Source organism: Cricetulus griseus, assembly GCF_003668045.3.
Source record: "Cricetulus griseus strain 17A/GY chromosome 1 unlocalized genomic scaffold, alternate assembly CriGri-PICRH-1.0 chr1_0, whole genome shotgun sequence".
Lineage (NCBI taxonomy): Eukaryota > Metazoa > Chordata > Mammalia > Rodentia > Cricetidae > Cricetulus > Cricetulus griseus.
In genome coordinates this window covers 41,732,799-41,752,853 of record NW_023276806.1, presented here as the reverse complement: position 1 = coordinate 41,752,853, position 20,055 = coordinate 41,732,799, and the positions used below count along the sequence as shown (strand labels likewise).

The 20,055-nt window shown below is 41.7% G+C and overlaps 1 protein-coding gene across 2 annotated transcripts; it reads right to left on the bottom strand.

Moving 5' to 3' along the window:
• Positions 1-509: 509 nt before the first annotated feature.
• On the bottom strand, positions 510-20,053 carry LOC100760159 (RNA 3'-terminal phosphate cyclase). 2 transcript variants are annotated; one of them, XM_027395584.2, is made up of 11 exons: positions 19,823-20,053; positions 19,622-19,722; positions 18,561-18,704; positions 14,805-14,928; positions 11,402-11,460; positions 10,030-10,171; positions 8,398-8,522; positions 6,984-7,042; positions 4,883-4,977; positions 3,125-3,229; positions 510-902 (listed from the first exon to the last, which is right to left on the bottom strand). In XM_027395584.2, the coding sequence occupies exons 1-11, from the start codon at positions 19,865-19,867 to the stop codon at positions 801-803; spliced, it is 1,101 nt and encodes a 366-aa protein (XP_027251385.1). In that variant the 5' UTR covers positions 19,868-20,053; the 3' UTR covers positions 510-800. The 2 variants fall into 2 exon arrangements, with proteins under 2 accessions (XP_027251385.1, XP_027251386.1); XM_027395585.2 differs by lacking the exon at positions 19,823-20,053 and having other exon boundaries at positions 18,561-18,719.
• Positions 20,054-20,055: the final 2 nt, after the last annotated feature.

Genomic DNA, 20,055 nt, shown 5'->3' with positions numbered 1-20,055 from the left:
CCCTCTCAGGATTGACTTGGACCAAGACAGATCCATCCACATTTTTATGAACTACACACAGCACTGACATACACAGCATACTGAGCTGAAACATCAGACCTGCTAGGGATACTTAACGGAAGCACTTCTTTTGGGTACACCTGAGTGGTCAGTGCCACTGCTCCTGCACACTGGAGCCCTTATTAATTCTAGCGTCATTTGAATGCAAACATTGTAATACTACAACAATTGACCTGACAAGCAAGCAGCTACCAAGTGTGTAATGAGCAAGGAAGTGGCATGGGTAATATTGATATACTGCACAAAGGGATGATTCCTGTCCCAGGTGGACACAACAGAGGGTATGCAATTTCATCACGCTACTCAGAAAGGAGCTGCGTTCAAAACTGATGGGTTAACTTACGTTTTCTACTTAATATTTCAGGACCAAAGTTGACTCTAGGTAGCTCAACCTACAGAAAGTAAAGCTGCAGGTGAGGTCACTAGTACCACAAATTGCAGATCAAATCTATGTCCCTGGTTTAGTTTATTACATTAAAAAAAGAGACAAGTCGCAGCACATACTTGGAGTGTAAACAACATTTGATTTCAATACTTTAATATTGAAATTTATTGTCATGTCCATCCAGTTTGTATCTTGGAAGTTATTCGAGAGGAACATGATGAAGCACTGTCAGCAGCTGAAACTACTATACTTCATCTCCAAATTCAGTCCTGAAATATCTTACTTCTTATTCACTGTGTTGCAGCAGGTATAAAATCAGTTAGTGCAACATGGAGGCACCGCTTAGGTAAACACCCTAGAGATGCGGATTTGCCATCCCGATTCCTTCACACTCGATGATGTAAGCGTCTTTGGAGGCATCTTCTTCCTCTTCTGATTTCTTCACAGTAAATTTGGCCTGGAAGCAGAACATTAGTATGTAAGGACACATGAAAAGCACAGAGTGACAATTCTAGAACTCCAAGGAGACAGGGTTAATATCGAATCCATTTGTTGAAGAAGGTACACACATAAAAATCAAAGGACTTGTGAAGAAATTCAATAGCTTATTTTGTCCTAGGACCATGGTTCTTGTTCACGGTTATGGAGTCTGTCAGAACAGAGAAATCAAGCTCACCTCCACGCCCAGTGATTAGGAACACAGAGGCATGTGAGCCAAGGCAAGTGTAGCTCCTGAAGCATCGATTGTTGTCGGCACCTTTCTCTTCCCCTTTGTTTTTCTAAAACATGGGTCTGAATCACTTACCTGTCAGATATGACAGTATTTGCTCTCAGTAATTTTTCCTGCCATTTAATTCTCTAAATGCATAATTCCAGAAGCTAGTTCAGAAAGGGTAGGTGAGGCGGAGGGTGACTAATATCCTTCATCAGTGAGCTTAACGCTCTAGTTCTCACTTGTTTGCTAAGCTGGCTTGGGAATATGTGATCTATCATGCGCTCTGAAAGCATCATTCTTAAGGTAAATGCAGTTCCTTTGAACAAAACTGAATTTAAGTCAAAACAAATGAATAGGTTTGAGATTCATTATGCCTGAAGTTTTAGGAGTCTCTAAACTACCACTTGAAACCATCCTCCTGTGGTCTTACTGACAAGCTTTCAGTTTTTGTTTATGTAACCGTGTGCTGTACAAGTGAGCATCTAAAAATCACTGTGGGATGAACAAACACTGAACACGGAGCAAGGGAGTCAAACTCTTCATGTAGTTATGCGTCTGCCTTTTTCAAATTACAAACATGAAAATATGAAAAACAAGTAATACGAATCATTTCAAGTTTATGTTTAAGGATACTTCCAGAGCCTAAAAGATGATCTACTTGAAGTCCCATATTTTTACAGATGTGCTAGTTGCACTGAAGCACAGAAAAAATGAAGACACTTTGGCCCAAGTCACCCAGTTAAAATACAACAAAGAGGCTGGGTGTGGTGGCACACACCTTTAATCCCAGCACTCAAGTTGTGAGTTCAAGGCCAGCCTGGTCTACAAAGCGAGTTCCAGGACAGCCAAAGTTATACAGAGAAACCCTGTCTCAAAAAACCCACACACAAAAAGAGCCAGGTGTGGGTGGTAAAGACCTGTAAGCCCAGCATGCAGAAGGCTGAGTTTGAGGCCAGCCTAGACTATAGTTAGTAAGACCCCTTTTTAAGAAATACCCCCCTCTCCCGGCACACACACATATGCAAGCACACAGTTGAATAAGAAACAAAAGCCATAACTGCCCCTGCCCCCCAGTTCAGGGTACTTTCTGCTCTGTACTCACCTAAGTGATATGTAAGTGGCCATGAATATACAACACGCTGTAAAATGTACCATGTGGACAGAGCTGACCTCTGACCCCCAAGTGCTGGATTCAGGCATTCACTACCATGCCACATGTGAATCACTTTTATTATTTTAAAGAAAGTCAGCAACCTCATAAAATTTGAGTCATAAATTTTACAGAATTATATTACAGAGGATACAGCATCTGGGTGTGGTAGCTCCTGCTGTATCCCAGCACTCCAGAGGCTGAGGCCAGAGGACCCCAAGTTCTACTGGTCTACCTAGGAAGTTCAAAGTCAGCCCAAAATACAGACCGAGACCTTGACTCAATAAAACTAAACTAAAATCATGCAAAATATAAAAAAGAAATTCCAAAATAAAAATATGCTACGGTACTGGAAAAGGAAAAGAAGAAGCTGTGTGTATTCCTAGTAAAATACAGTGAGAAGCAACTTGAGAAGGAAAAAAACTCGACAGTGGCTTTACTGGCCACAGGAAATATTTTATAAATTTCCTACAAAGAAATTAACGTTAGTTTCACAGCAAAGAAAAGGTATAAACATGAGCTCACACAGTATTAAAAACAGAATGCCTCCACTGATGGCTGCAGAACCACAGGGCCTTCAAAAATGTCCTCCTGATATGTTCAAAACCCAGGCTGTGAATAAGAACTATAGACCTAAAGCAATCTACTCTCTGCCTTGCTATACTCACAGGCACCCACCGTGGTTGCACAGAGTATGGCACAGACAGATGCTGAGGTAGCTAAGAGCCCGCTATGCTTATGGGTGGTGTCAACTGTGATTACTACTGGGTTTCCTGTTTATTAACCCAGTTGGTCTTTCTAACACAATACTCACCTTTGCTAGTTGCTCAGCAAAATGTATAGCAGTCTGAGTGTGGAGTGTAACTGGTCCTGTTTTTATTCTGGAAATTCCATTTGCTAGTGCCATGAAAATAATCAGCTATTAAAAAAAAAGAACAAAGAAGAAAAATCTCACAAATATGGTAATATTCAAAATTTCAAATTCTATGGCCACCCATAAGGAAAATGCTACTAGAAATCAAAACAGCTTTTAAAGGGAATTAAAAGAATAATTTCCATTTTCTTTATGTTTCCAGAAGCTTTAGAAGGAGACGGAGAGTATGTGTCAACCAGAGTCTATGACCTGATGAATGTTTAGCCAGACTGACTTTAAAATCTATGTTTAAGAATAAATTAGAGAGCTGGACACTACTATACTAATCAGACTGCATATTTCTGCCAGCTGGTATGCTTGACAAGTTTTTCTACTCTGCTAAAATTACATTTCAAAAGGTAAATGGAGACATCAGAGTTCCTGGGATTATGGACTTCGACCAGAAGGCAATGACTAAACATAAGGAAAACTGTCCCAAGAAAATGGTCAAGAAAACCTGAAGAACCCTTCCTCTTCCCTTTTCTTCTTCGTTCTGAGGATCAACCACATGATTCTAGGCATGTTAGGCAAGAGCTCTACCACCAGCAGCCGTAGCACACATTTCTAACAGTAGACTGCGAACTAGAGAAGAAGGTATGGTAGAAAGGAAAACACACAGATAGTGAAGCATAAAAACCCGTCTCTGTCAGGACTGGCAGAGCACACCTGTAACCCCAGTGCTTTGGAGGCTGAGGGAGGACAGCCAATGTGAGGTCACAGAGACCTTGTCTCAAAAGGAGAGTGGAGGCATAAGTGTTCAAGAGCATGTCCCAGTGTGGGTCCATCCTTGAGAAGGTGTGACATAGCCCAGCCAAGGCATTCACAGGAAAATAATGATGAGCACTTAAGAAAGGTCTGGGCAGTGACGAATCTGGGAGTTGTCACTATACAATTGGTACTTAAGTCATGAGACTGGAAAAGGTAACCAAGGAAGGACAGGTAAGAAAGCAGGAGCCTCAGGCGCTTTAAAACTGACAAGAGAAAACAGCAACTAACTAGCAAAGTGACTAGAAGAGAAGAGAAGAGCATTTCAGAATTAAGCAAAGAAAACATACCAAGAAGAAAGCAAAGGTGCTAAAGCCGGGCCAAGAAAGGCAGGGACTCAAATTCCAGAAATACAATTTTTGTTTTCTTTTGTTTTTCAAGGCAGGGTTTCTCTGTGTAACAGCCTTAGCTGTCTAGCAACTAGTGCTGTAGACCAGGCTGGACTCAAATTCACAAAGATTCATCTGCCTCTGTCTCCTGAGTGCTAGGATTAAAGGTGTGTGCCACCACTACCCAGCCAGAAACGTAAATTCTAAGAGAAAACTTTTAAAATGATTGAAATAAGACTTTCTACAATTAAATAGCATGTGAAAAAACTATATTCAAGCCAAGTATGGTGACACATATCTGTAATCCCAGTATTCAAGAAGCAAAGTGCATGTTGAAAATTCAAAGTTAGCTTGGACCAGAAAGCAAGCAAGCTCCTGTTTCAAAAAAAAAAAAGTTCCAGTATAGACACATCTAGACTGGAAATACCTTGCACTGAGACCAAGAGAATGAGACAAAAGTGTCTGTATACTTGATGCCACAGTTAAAGAAATCTGTATTCAACATAATTGTGTTCAAACCTAGCAAGAAAGATGGTTTTGACCCTGAAAGTGTCGTTGACGTTACCTGGTCTTGCAGATACTCGTCCACAGTGCCGCCATGTCTGAGATTTGCTAATAGCACTTCAGCAGCTTCAATTCCAACCTTGTCTGCATTCACACCTAAAACACCAGGAGCAATAACAAACAACATAACAACAAATTACTCCACGTCACCAAGTTTAACTGAACTGAATAAGGTGATACACCCTTGAAATCACAGCACTTGGGAACCTACACAGGACTGTTCCAAGGTCAAGGCCAGCCTGGGCTATAAGAGTGGAATTCTGTCCCAGAAAAACAACCAGAAAGTTTATTTAGTACATCCATTTCAGTTAGCACTGAGGTAACATGTTTTTAGGCTCTGGACTTAACCAATGCACTTTTTAGGAAGGATCTTACATTATTTAATCTTCTGAAACTTGAGAAATGCCAATGTGTCAATGCCATAAGTATAGGAAAAATAGATTGTTTGGTCCCTGCTTAAAAAACACTAATTATGGAGTGAGATGGTTCAATTAGTAAAAGTACCTGTGGTCAAGCCTGATGAACCAAGTTCAAGTCCCAAAAACCACACGGTGAAAACATGTGAAAAACACGGTGAAAACGGACTCCTGACCTCCACATGTGCTCTGTGGCATGCATTTCTTAAAAACAGTTCTCATGGCTGGGGATGTGGCTCAATGCTGGAACACCCACCTTGCATATGTAAGGCTCTAGCTTACCCAGAGCTATGAAAAAACAAGTACAAAAACAAAACCACAACAAAAACAAAAAAGCAGGGGTTGCAGACAGGCAAGAGCACTGGATACTCTTCCAGAGGACCCAGGTTCAATTCCCAGCACCCACATGGTAGCTCACAATTGTGGGTAATTTAGAGTTCCAGAGGGCCCAACACTCTCTTCTGACCTCCCTGGGTACCAGGCACAAAAGTGCTGCACAGACATATATGTATGTAAGCAAAACACTCATGCATACAATTTAATCTTTTAAAAATTAATTATAAGGTCAGACATGTCCTACTCATTTTGAATATGTCCCTTTTCTTCTGTTTCCTACTTTTCTATGCATCCTAAGTCTTTGGTACAAAGATGAACACAAAGTAAGTCTATCAGAAGTAATGAAAGTCAAATTCTCCCATATTCTTTAAAAGAAATACTTGGCTGCAGATAAAATGTCTTAGAAACTCAGAATAAGGCAATTTTGTATTTATTTTATATCTTTACATTTACTGGGTCATATGTATGATCAAGTGTACACACACACACACACACACACACACACACACACACACTTTGAAAAAATTGTCCAGAAAAGCTGTACACAAAATCATCTTTGCAAAATCCCTCCTAAAAATGTTCACAGGTAAGCCCTGAGCATGAGACAACCAGACAAACCCAAACCTCAAGGAATTTTGGTGAGAAAAATGTCCTGAACTTGTCCAAATGTCAGTGTCGCCAGAATTAAAAAGAAAAGTCGAACAGAGAATCCTGTACTAAAGACAGGCTCAGCAGGCACAGAGGCACACACCTGCAATCCCAGCACTTGGAAAGCTAGGACAGGAGGATCGCCAGGCTGGGTTACACAGTGACTACCAGGCCAAAAAGGGCTGGTAGTCTTGTCTGAAGAAAACTAAATAAAGTAATAAAGTAGAATGAAAGAGTCAATAATCACGACATCCCAACACTATGTCAACATAAATAAACAAGTACATCTCACATTGTTTCTAGGCAACTTAAGTTAATGTGTGGGCATGTCTGTATAACAAATTCTTCAGGGGTAAGGCTGGCATTGTGAATCTGTGGGTATTGGGAAATGCAGGCTGCAGTTTCATGATGGAGGCCTGGCACCCACAATGAACACTGAAACAGTTCAGAAATGTACAAGACACGAAGCTAAATATTCACAACTGGTATACCTAGGAGAGGGTGTGTGAATGACTACACCCTAGATGTGAGGTCTTGAAATTTTCTCAAAATAAAAGTTGGGAGAAATGAAAAATGTGCTAACTTTTATACCCGACTCTCTCTTTTAAATATGTCAGTCAGCATTCTCAGCAGTCTACCATGAAGAGATACAGATGTTTTTAGTGACAGTGGGAATTACAGACCCCTCTCCTTCATCTTTACCTCTTTTGCCAAGTGATGAGCCAGCAAACAAGCAGCCAGTAGATGTCTCAGCAACAATGCTACACAGGAGGAAAAAGATATAATTACCCCCACTGTAATACTCTGAATTTCACATACAAGAGGCTAGTTCTTGTTAAACAGGCAACACTGAATCTGGTCACTACACTGCAGTAGTGAAACTCTTCCCACTGACAGTGAAGTCACTGACAATCCCCCATCGGCCCTCTCGGGGCAACAGGACTCCTCTGGGCAAAGTGTCAGCAGATTCTAACCCACTCACATGGAGAGTGCCGCTACCCTCTCCAAGCAGTGCTGTTCGGTCATCAGCACTGAGTGTCTACGAACACTCAATGTTACAATGCACTCTGTGGTCATCTTAAATAAAAAGGTATTTTCACAGCCTTGAGTTTTGCTCTAGGTTTTATAGCATTTTTATAGCATAGTATTATAGGCAAAGAAAACAAGCACTTACTTTAAACTTTGTAAATTTCTGAATAAAGTAACTTGAAATGTAAGTATCCACAAAATACTGTACTTATACACCTCAAAAACATCAAAGAATTTTTGTAACTTAATTCCTAACTGGATTAACATAATATTTTTAAAGACATCATTACCATACTAAGTATTTGTAAATTAATTTCATACTTAAGTTATCTTAAAAACTGGAAACATTTCTGTTAGTGTTAGTTTCAAAGATTATTTCTGATTAGCTTAAATATTTCAATTCAGCAGGCTAGAGAGACAGCTCAATGGTTAAGAAAACTGCTCTTGCAGAGGACCCAAGTTCAGTACCCAGCACCCACTTAGGGCAGCTCACAGTGCTTAGAACTCTAGATGCTTAGAACTTAGACCTGATACTTTCTTCTGTGCTCCATAGATGCCTGCACTTACATAAACATACCCACATGAAGACACACATACACATAACTAAAATAATAAATCTTAAACAAATTTCAGTTGACCACAACTGACCCTCAGTATTCATGGGGAGTTCTTTCCAGGATCTACACAAGGATACAGAAATCAAGGATGTCCAAGTCCTTTATTTAAATGGTATCCTAACAACTAGCTCACACCTCTAATTCCAGCAGTTGGGAGGGGAGGCACCAGGATTGCTGACAATCTGAGGCCAGCCTGGACTTGATAAAGAACCCAAGCTGCCTTCAAGCTTGCTATGTAGCCTAAGTCTAGGCTGCCCTCAAACTTGTGACTCTTGCCCCTGTCTCTTGAGTGTGGGACACACAGGCAGGTGACACAAGCTCCTGCCAGAATAATCACATTAACTCACTAAACTGTTGTTTTAGGTAGAAATGTCCTTACAAATATGCTGTAGAACCCTAAACCGAGCAAAAGGCCTTTAATTCTTTGATGGATAATGACTTCAGGATAATGTCTAAGTCCATGCTCTCACATGATTCCACTCCCGTTGCCGAAGGCTTGGTCCCTGGACTCCTGCAGAGGCTGGATGTTGACGTACAGATCCCTGATCTCCTTTCTGATGCATCGTACGGCTGCTGCTGCCATATCTTTTGCTACCTATTTTGGCAAATCAGAAAAGGAGAACAAACTCATCACTGACTATTTGGACAATTTGTTTTTAAACTTTATTGGTCTTTTTTTTTCCCTTTTTTCTTTTTATCTATTTATTTTTATTTTCCAGATAATGTTTCACTCCTGGCTGTCACAATCGCTTTCGATGCTTCAAAATCATGTAACATAGTTAATTTTTCCATGCATCGTTTTAAAACTTCTAGAGAACACTGACTTTCAAGAAAATTTTAGAAGAAAACACTTTCACATTAAGTTCTGGGGAACTGGGGGGATCGTTCAGCAGTTAAGAGCACTGGCTGCTCTTGCAGAGGCTCTGAGTTCAGTTCTCAGCCCCCACACCAGGGCTCACAACCATCCCTTAACTCCAGTCCACATCCTCTTCTGACCTCTGCAGGCACAGGCACACACACGCAGTGTACATACATACATGAAGGCAGAACTCATACACATAAAAATAAAATAAATTAGGGGCTAGAGCAACAGTTCAGCAGTTAGAACACTGTCTCCTCTTCCAGAGGACCCACTTTTGATCCCAAGCACCCACGTGGCAGCTCACAGCTATCTCTAACTACAGACCCTCTTCTGGCCTCAGAAGACATTACATATACATGGAACAAATATACATGCAGGCAAAATACCCATACACACAAAAAATAATAAAACAAAGTTTACAAATTGGGCGGTGGTGGTGCATGCCTTGAATCCCAGCACTTGGGAGGCAGAGGCAGACGGATCTCTGTGAATTCAAGGCCAGCTCCTACAGAGCGAGTGTCAAGCAGCCTCCAAATCAATACAGAGAAACCCTGTCTTGAAAAACACTAAAAACAAACAAAAAAAACCAAATAAATATGTTTCTTGGGCCATCTTGGTTGAGACAGCTCAGTGGGTAAAAGCACCTGCTGCCAAGCCTGCTGACATGAGTCAGAGACCCAGGGCTCCCATGACGGAGGGAGAGAAATGCTTCCTGCAGGTTTACCTCTTTACCTCCACAAACACTCCATGGTGTGTGCTCCAACCCCTACTTCCACATGTGAGCCATGCAATGCAGCCCAATCCCCACCCACACAAAAGAAATACATGTGATTAAAAATAAAAGTTCTCAAACTGGACATGTAGCTCAGGTGGTAGTATTTGCCTAGCTCACATAAATCCCGGGTTTACTGGGCCTGTAAGTTCAAGACCATCACCAACTACATCAGAGCTACATGGGTCCCTGTTTTGAAAGCAAACAAACAACATTTAGAGGCAGAGATGGGAGGAGCAATGAAAGTTCAAGACTGTCTGATCTACCCAGTAAGTTAGAAAAAGTCTGGGTTATTTATGAGACCCTGTTTTAAATAACAACAAAAAAACCTCACAAAGGAAGAAAATTAATCAAACAAAACCTCAAATTGGCTGAGACTCTTATTTTGAAAGAAAAACAGAGTATTCGGAAAAAATTCAATGTTGTAGTAATATCAAGGTGTTCATACACAGCATTAAGGCAACTTACTTTTAATGGCAAAACTCCAGCAACAAAAGCTCTCCCATAAATCTTGGTCACAGAGCCACGATCAGTCAGATTTATTGGGTCCAACTGTTTAACTGGTGACATTCGGACAATCACCTCACCGCCCCCTTTTGGGTAATAGCCCCTAGGAAGAATAGAACAAATATCTACTTCGTAACTGAGTACATAACAAAGTAAAGTTTGACAATACATTATAGTAACAGGAATTATAACAAAAGATACATAAATTGTGGAGATTCATGGAAAAGTCAAAATAGTATTTGCAGTCTCTGGATGTCCCCTGAGATCTTAAGATACACGTGACTAGTGAAATTATAGCCAGAAGTATAGCTCCGAGATAGAATGCATACTTAGTATGTGAACAGGAGGCCCTGGGTTCAACCCACAGCACTCAAAGAAGTCACTGTCCCAGCTATGTGAGACTATTTCAAGTGTTCAAAGGGTACAGCACAGTGACAACTACTTAAGACAGTGTAGACCATTTTCCTCGATATAAGACACTTCTACTCAAAGAGCTGTTTTGGCGCATAAGCTCTGCAACACTGACTCTGCTAGTTTCTGTCTTCCTGGCCTAAAACAATAGCTGGCATATGACAAGCACTCAGATTAACACCTGATGAATAATATGTAAGCCACCAAACACTAATAAACTTTTAGCTCAGTTCTATTCATCGATTGCAGATGCTGAGAAGCACCTTCCATCCTCAAGAATCTCCATTTGGTAAGGAGATGACGTAGTTTACAACCTACTAAGATTGTAAGTATTGCTGCAAGGAGGTACCAGCAGATGAGTAAGCATGGATACATCTATCAACAGTCCAAATAGGAACTATTATTTCTGATTATTTATTTATTTATTTTAGTTTTTTGAGACAGGGTTTCTCTGTTAACAGCCCTAGCTGGTAAGGTCCCATAGCTTTACATGTTATCTCTAATCCACAAAACACAATTACTTTCTGTAAAAAACTTATCATGAAGTCAGAGGTAGTGGTGCACACCTTTAATCCCAGCACTCAGGAGACAGTGGCAAGAGGATCTTTGTGAGTTTGAGGCCAGCCTAGTCTACAGAGTGAGTTCCAGGACAGTTATATAGAGAAACCTCATCTTAGGGAAGAAAAGAGAAAAGAAGAAATTAAAACTAAAATTTATCATGAAAGACAATTCATTACACATTAACAGTATCAGAGTAACGGTTCTCTAAATGCAACTTTTCCACTAATTTTGGAACATGTAGTAGACGAAAAAGGTTAAGGACTGGAGATGTAACCCATCGACAGGGCATTGTCCTGGCATGCACAAGCCCCTGGGTTGGGTCAGATGGCTGGGGTGGGGCACTAAGAACTGCGGAACTTACCTCATTTTAATGTCACAATCAAATTTGAAACCAAATTTCTCAACGATTGGCTTGAAAACCTGAAAAAGACAGTTGTTACTTTAGCCACTAGTATGCAGATTCATCAAGTTCAAATGTTTTTCTCATTATTTATTCTTTTAAATTTCATTTTACATTCCAACCACAGTTCTCCCTCCCACACCTCCTCCCCGCCCGAGCCCACTCCCAATCCACTTCTCCTCACCGGTAAGGGCTCCCATGGGGAGTCAACAAAGTCTGCCACAATAGGTTGGGGTAGGGCCAAGACCCTCCCCCACCAAGTTCAATTATTAAATGGTGCCACAGACACAAAGGGACAACAAACACTGTGACCAATTTTATTGTTCATATGAAAAATCTGTTACACAGCTACTCATTTAACATTTAGTTAAACAAGTCTATCTAATAATCCCAGACTGTATCAAAAGTGTACACGAAAAAACACAAGAGGGCGCTGGTGAACAGCCTTCCGTTATGCAGTTTCTCAATACTACAGAAATCTTATTAGACAGACACTTCACCCTCGATTTTTCTCATTTTATATTAGAAACATTTTTTTTTCATGACATCCTAAATTCTTCCCAAGCAATATTTAAATAACATGACACCTGAGCAGAATTTATTGAACCCTCCTCTAAGGCAGTGGTTCTCAACCGTCCTATATTGTGACCCTTTAATATAGCTAGCTGCTCATGGTCTGGTGACCCCCAACCATAAAATTATTTCATTGCTACTTCATACCTGTAAGTTGCTGCTGGTGTGAATTGTAATGTAACTATCTTAGATGCAGAATATCTGACATTCGACCCCCAAAGGGGTTGTGACCAACAGGTTGAGAACCCCATCTAAGGTGTCATGCCTAGGTATGCCATACAGTGACACCACAGTTTATACAAGGCTATGCTCAAGGATCTTTAACATTCACCTTTCACTGTAGCTTATACTGAGTAGTTTCCTCTATGTGAACGAGTGGGTAGAGGAAGAGACTTCCATGACACATCTCAGCACACTGACTAAATAGATGACGCCATCCATCAGACCAGCAGTGCTTCAGGAGACGGTAAAACATAAGAGCCCACAAAAACAAAAGCCATCCTCTCAAGAGTTTTGTTCCTTTCTCTAGGTTATCTCCATGTGTATAGGAGGTATAGACAGCACTAAATTTCTGGATTGTTTCTTTCAAAAACAGGAGTGGTGACAGAGCCCACCAGGGCACAGCACTTGCCTAACAAGTATAAAGACCTGGGTTCCCCCCATCAAACATTTCAAAAACTCAAACTGGGGGGTGTGGTGGGGGGGGTGACTTAAGCACAGAGGCCATCTAGTGCTGGGTAAAACGCAGGAGAGGGAGCTTTCATGGGATAACAAAAGGACAGGGCTAAAAAATACTTTGGCAGTGTCTGCACATCTCAGTAGTGAATTTGTTCCAAATTGCCAAAAGATGGAAGCAATTCAAGTGGCCTTCAACTCATGAGCAGATGAACAAACTGGTTCATTCACAGAAGGAAAACCACTTGGCCTTTACTGCAGTAACACTATTGAGTCTCAAATTTATTATGCAAGTGAAAAAAATTAGATCCAGGAACTAGTAGTATGGGAGTTCCATCGGTAGAGCACTTGACTAGCAGGCACACTTGGCTGGCATGCAGGCTAGAGTATCATGCACCAAGTCATTTGCCAGCATAAGGTGGCCATGGTGGTGCACACGGGCAACTCCAGCTCTGTAGATGGAAACAGGAGCATCAGAAGCGCAAGGTCACCCTCCCTACATAGCAACTCAAGGCCAGCCTTGGATACACTGACCCTGTTTGAAAAGAGGAAAAGAAGTTCTAATTCTAAGGTTATATATATAGAGAGAACATTTCTACTTTAGATGATATTGTGAAAAAGGCAAAACTAAGAGAAAGTAGAATAGCAGTTGCCAGGAGTTGGGACAGGTCTAGCTACAAAGGGTATGCAATTTTTTAAAAAGAAAACTATCCTACATTTTAGCTACGGAAATTGGTTCACAGCTATCTATATGTACAAAATTCCTAAAACTACATTCAAAGGAATAAATTTAATTATAAAGAATTATTGTGGTGATTTTTTTTTTATGATCTAATAAAGTTTGCCTAAAGATCAGAGTGCAAAGCTAGCCACAGCCATAGAGGCCAGACAGTGGTGGCACACACATTTAATTGCAGCAGCCACACTAGCTAGCCATAGAAACTGGGTGGTGCTGGGCATTGGTGGCAAATGCCTATAATCCCAGCACTCAGGAGGCAGAGGCAGGTGGATCTCTGTGAGTTCAAGGCCAGCCTGGGCTACAGAGTAAGTTCCAGGACAGGCTCTACACAGAGAAACCCTGTCTCGAAAAACAAAAAAAGAGACTGGGTGGTGGTGGTGCATGCCTTTAATCCCAGCACTAGAGAGTATTCTGTCTGCAGTCACTCTGAGGTAAGAACTCTCTAGTGGTTGGTTGCTTTGCTTTTCTGATATTCAGACTGAACCCCAGTATCTGTCTCTCTGTTTTTATTATTCATGCTACAAATTATGCCACAATTAGTACAGACTGAATGTCCTTACCTGAAAATCTCAGACCCACAAGTGCTTTGAGCTTCTGACTTTCTCAGATTTTGTAGTATTTGCACATACACAACGATGGGATGCAAACACAAAATTCACTCATGTTTCATACTCGTTATACACAGAACTTGACTCAATGAATGCCACCTGTACCTGGGTTGTTATCATAGCTCATCACATGAAGTCAGGTGGGAAATGCTCCACTTGTGTTCCTCGAAGGAAGGGTATATGTGCTCCTGCACTGGTGTGGTGGTCAGCTCTGGCCTTCTGCTGTGTGTTCTGGGGGCTGAACTGAGGTCAGTTCAGTGCTTTTACCCAGTGAGCCATCTCACTGGTTCAAATTCTGGTTCACTTAATATTTCAGTGGTACATTCAACCTGTACCATGTCAATACTAAAGTAAAAATAGGTGATTTATATAACAACTGATTTTATATGTATGTATGTATGTATGTATGTATGTTTGTATGTATGTTTTGTTTGTTTTTTGAGACAGGGTTTCTCTGTGACTTTGAGGCTGTTCTGGAACTAGCTCCTGTAGACCAGGCTGGTCTCGAACTCACAGAGATCCGCCTGCCTCTGCCTCCCAAGTGCTGGGATTAAAGGCATGTGCCACCACCGCCCAGCAACAACTGATATGATTTATATAATTATACTTTCAGGTCCTTAAAAAACTCAGTCTGAACACTATCCTAATAACGCAAACCCTAAAGTAAACCTTAATCTGTTCCCTCTCCTGAAACAGAACCAAAAAAAACATGCCTCAACAGGAATGTCCACGAAAATATTCCAGCCATATTTAAAGATGTGCCCCTTACCATCATGGTGTAATCAATCTGCGGTGCCATTTCAGCATTAGTTCCACCTTTCAAGCGAAGCTCCGATGGAGAAGCAGCAAACAGAACACAAGGCATTGAAACCTGCATCAAGAGGCACACACTCCTAAGGGAAAGGCAGAACACGCATAACTGTACTATCTTTTGAGTCTCAGAACAGCTATATTCGTTACTGCACCACAGTGACTTGTAGCCCAGACAATGGAGAAGTCAGAACACTACAGTGTCTGAAGGGTCAAATCCTGAATCTTAAGGAAATATTGTAAAGTAGAAAGACGATAAGTAAACTGGATTAAGGCAATAAATCAATAGGAAAAGGCTTGAGCCTCTCATCTGTGAGGCCTTAGTTGAGTACCCAGCACCACCAAAAAATAATAAATTAAAAATAAAAATGTAGCTGGGCAGTGATGGTGCGCAGCTTTAATCCTAGTACTTGGGAGGCAGAGGCAGGAGGAGCTCTGTAAGTTTGAGGCCAACCTGGTCTACATAGCTAGTGCCAGAGCTACATAGAACAACCTTGTCTCGAAAAACCAAAATAAATCATGTAAGTAAATAAAAATGCAAATCTAAGTTTGGATTGAAGGATAAACACATTATCTATGTGACTCTGGCTAAGTTCTGATACTTCATAGTATCATTGTTATTAATAAGTAAACAAATAAAGAATAAAAGCTTCAAATCTTTTTCTAAAAGTATTCTTGAAAGCAGTTTATGAAAATGCATTCAGAATAGCCAAGACTAGAAATATTCAACTGCTTATACCTGGGATGTTACCAGGCACAAGACACTGCTCAAATATTAAGTCACAGCGCGTTCCTACCATCAGAGTTCATAGGTCAGGGTAGCCTTTTACAAAGACTGGAAACTGGACATTTCACATGGAGTTTCTCATTATAGTCAACATGAAGAATCACAAAAAAATTAATCACAGAATATAAAGTGTTTTTAAAAATGAAGTATTTGGTCAGATTGTTTAAATGAATGGTTATTGCCCTTCTTCAAAATGAAAACGATCACATTCCTAAGTAAGTCACAGTTTTAAAGGGAATTAGATATAGCATCTATAAACAAAAGAAATTCTTTTACAATATACAACAAAGATACAAGTACACTAAACTACAAAGTCTCTATTTCTGGACCCTGACTGCTTCTCAAAAAGACTCTTGTTGTCTGTCTGTCCCCAGTGTTAATAACTTCTAATGAATCTTTTACTCTAAAGGACATTTTAAAGTCTCTATTACTGATAGGTAATTTCATCAATTCTCTAAATATTCATTGGCTGAGTAATAAATGTAGTATTGGAAAAGAAAATACAGGCAATGTAATATATTCCCCTAAGAAATGGAGTCTAGGAGCAAACAGAAGAGATGTTTAGCTTACTTACAAACCAGTATTCAGTCTCTTCTAAGCAATCCAACATTTAAAGTGCTTATGTTCTCCTAGATAAAATTAGAGTTTGAATACCTCACTTTTAGAAGAGTAAGGAACCACAAAACCAGACACAGGACAAAACTCTCAGTACTGCAATCACAACTAGGGATAAAATGCAGTGTGATAAAAAATAAAATGGGCTTTCCTGCTAGGACTCTACTTCTCTCCTATGTAGAAGTGGACTATCAACTTCAAACTAATGCCTTAGCCAGGAAAGGCACGTGCCACAAGCTAATGAACTGAGTTCAATTCCTGTGACCAAGATGGTAGAGGAACAGAAATGATTCCCACAGGCTGTCCTCTGACCTCCACACACTCCGCAGTGTTTATGCACATGCGCGCGCACACACACACACACACACACACACACACACAAATAAATGTAACTTTTAAAAATTAGGAGGCAGGGCGGTGGTGGCACACACCTTTAATCCCTGCACTCGGGATGTAGAGGCAGGCAGATCTCTGTGAGTTCGAGACCAGCCTGGTCTACAAGAGCTAGTTCCAGGACAGCCTCCAAAGCCACAGGGAAACCCTGTCTCGAAAAACAAAAAACAAAAACAAAAACAACAACAAAAAAAATTGCAGTTTTAGGCTGGAGAAATGGCTCAGAGGTTAAGAACACCGACTGCTCTTCCAGAGGTCCTGAGTTCAATTCCCAGCAACCACATGGTGCCTCACAACCATCCCTTATGAGATCTGGTGCCCTCTTCTGGTGTGCAGATACACATGGAAACAGAATGCTGTATGCATAATAAATAAATAAATAAAATCTTTAAAAAAAATAATTAGGAGACAAAAGGCTTAAATTCTAATGCCAGTTCTTACCCTAACTCCAAGACTGTGGGCAAATCACTTAACACCAGGGGGGTTTGACTCCCTTATTCACAACATGGAAGCGTTATATGATATTTTGTTATCACACAACATGGAAGGTTTGGAATAAATGCTTTCTCTTACAGCTTCAAATTCTATGACTGCTTTAGTTCATTTTTAGGAAGATAACTATGACTTTTTCCTCCTTGTTTGTACAGAATAGTAAATAATGGGCTAATGATAATATACCTGAAATTCTTTCCTTACCTTAGTTCTCTCTTCACAGATGAGAACTGTGAAGAGGCCCAATCACAGGCCCCTCTGCACTGAAGTCTACTAATACCATAGCTCAGATCTCACTTGTTACTAAACATCTTCCTAAAATAGTCATAATTCATTTGAAAAGTTACTTCTGAACTGACAAGAGGTTTATAATTTTCATGTCTTACTTAGTCAAATTCTTAATAACAGCACATTACAGTTAAAAGAAAAAGCTACTTGAAAATGCTATCAGGGCTGGGGATGAATTTCAGTGGTGGAGCACATGCCCAGCCTGCTTGAGCCAATGGGTTAGTGCTCCAGTACCAGGGGCAAAAGATGGATGCAATCAGCCAAATAGCTCACAGAAGCAATATAAATACTGGTTCCTCTCCACATTCTGTTATGGTCATTCTGCTGTTATTGGGGGATGACATGAGGGATACTTAGAAATTTGTTAAGATAACCATTTCCCAAAAGGCTGGGTGGTTTTCGCTGGGGGTTTCGTTATCCTTGTTTTGTTTGCTTTCTGGTAGTGGGAATTGAACCCAAGTACTTCTACATGCTAATGTAGCACTCCAGCACTGAGCCAGGCCCCCAGCTCCACTTCCCAAGGGGAACAGGGGTAATCAGGATATCTACAATTTCTAGGCTTGAGCACTTTGTCCCTCCTGCAGTGCTAGAGATTCAAGCCAGGATCTTGGACATGCAAGGCAAGCCTCCAAAACTTCCTAGAGTCAAACATATGTTTATTAAGACAATAAGGGGAAACCATCTGTACAGTGCTCAGCACCTGGGATGGTGGAACAGGAGAATCATGAATTCAACATCAGTGTGGAAGATATAGGAGACCTGGTCTCAAAAAAAAAAAAAAAAAAAAAGAAAGAAAGAAAGAAAGAAAAATAATAATTGCTACAACTGCCAGGTGCAGTGACAAATGCCTTTAATCCCAATATCAGGAAGCAGAGGCAGGTAGACCTCTGAGTTTGAGGCCAGAGTGAGTTGCAGGGCAGCCAGGGCCACACAGAGAAACCCTGTCTCGATAAATAAATAAATGCTACAGCTCAACAAGCAGGCACCCAAAGGTTCACATCCCTTGTCTTGAACCTTGAAAGGTCTATTATTTATATTTTAAAGGAGAGAAAACTGAATATCGAAAGGGTTAAAGAGCATCCCCAGGAAGCAACAGGACTGACATCTGAGAAGCCTGGATGGAGTATTAGGGAGACATACCCTGCTGTCTTCGTATCTGCAGTGTGGATTCCACCTCTGATCTTCTCTGGTATGAAGGTTATCTCTGTTGAGCCGATTTCTGCCCCCTCCAGGTGCCCATCACACAAATCTCGAACCATTTCCAGTCCAGATAAATGCTGAGGCCTTCAGGTCATAATACTGCATCAAGACGTGTGTGATCAGACTGCCTATACCCCACTCTATGGCACAGTTACAAAAGCCACGGCCAGAAAGCAAGTGTGGTATCTTCAATGGCAGAGCTCCAATTGGAGTTTTTAATGCACTTGGACTCACTGTTTATGGGCAACTTAAAGGTTCCAAGATTGGTTATTTAGGCTACAAACACACACTGATGAACTGTTACAAATCCCAAGCGTGCAAAAAAAGGAAAAAGAAAACCACCTCGAGCCACCGCCCTTGTTTGCATTCCACTGAATAACCAACTCATGACACCTGTATGGCCTGAATTATGTATTATCCCCTAAATTTCTATGTTGAGGCGGCAACCCACAAAAATATGATCATTTAAATACGACCCTTTAACTTAAAGGGAGGCTACGAGGGTGTGGTATCTTCAAATTGTTAGGTGTGCTAACAATTTGACAGCTATTCTTATAAAGAGATTGATTGACGGCATAGGGGTGTTGATCAGTGCCTACAGTGCTTGCATAGTATGGAGGAGGTCTTAGGTTTGGTCCCCAGAACCACGTGAACTGGGCATGGTGGCACACAGTTGTAATTCTAGCATTTGAGAGGTGAAGGCAGGAGAATGAAAAGTTCAAGGTAATTCTCCCCATCTAGGGAGTTCGGGATTACCCTGGGCCTGAGAACTTGCAATAAGAATGAGATCCTACAAGGAGACACCAGTGGACAAACTACCATGTTTCGATGCGTCCCAAGGACAACCCGCAGCCTGTCTTAGGGACAGAAAAAGAGGGCAAGGGCTGCACTCTGGACACTGCCGGGGTGTCCTCCGCCCCACAACCCGGGCACTGATCCCGGGCCTCCCAGCCCGCCGACCTAGACTCTGCCAGGTCCGGCTCCCCGCCCGCCCTCGGTACCTGAGGCCCGGCGTGCTGCGGCCAGCGCGGATCTTCTGCACGCGCAAGGGGAGGCCCAGGAGGCAGCTCAGGGCGGTGGAGACCCTGAGGATCTGGCCGCCCTGCAGAGCACCGGGGAGAAGAAACGAGAGACGTTGAATGGAGGCCCCACCGCCACGCCACGCCTCGCCTCGCCCCGGCCCCGCTCAGCCCGGCACTCACCCCTTCCATGATCCCGCCGTCCACCTCCACCCGCTGCCCCTCCATCGCTGGCACGCGTGAGCCCGGCCCGCAGCGACCACGCCCCGACTGCCACCGGGGAAGGACAAGGAGCCGGTAAGTCCGCAGCCCCGACACTGCGCTTCCGGGCCGAGCTTGCCGGAAAAAGAAGGAATTAGTGCCTCCGGGAAAACTCTTCCCCCCGGAACAAATATCTCCGTGGACCTGGCCCCCCG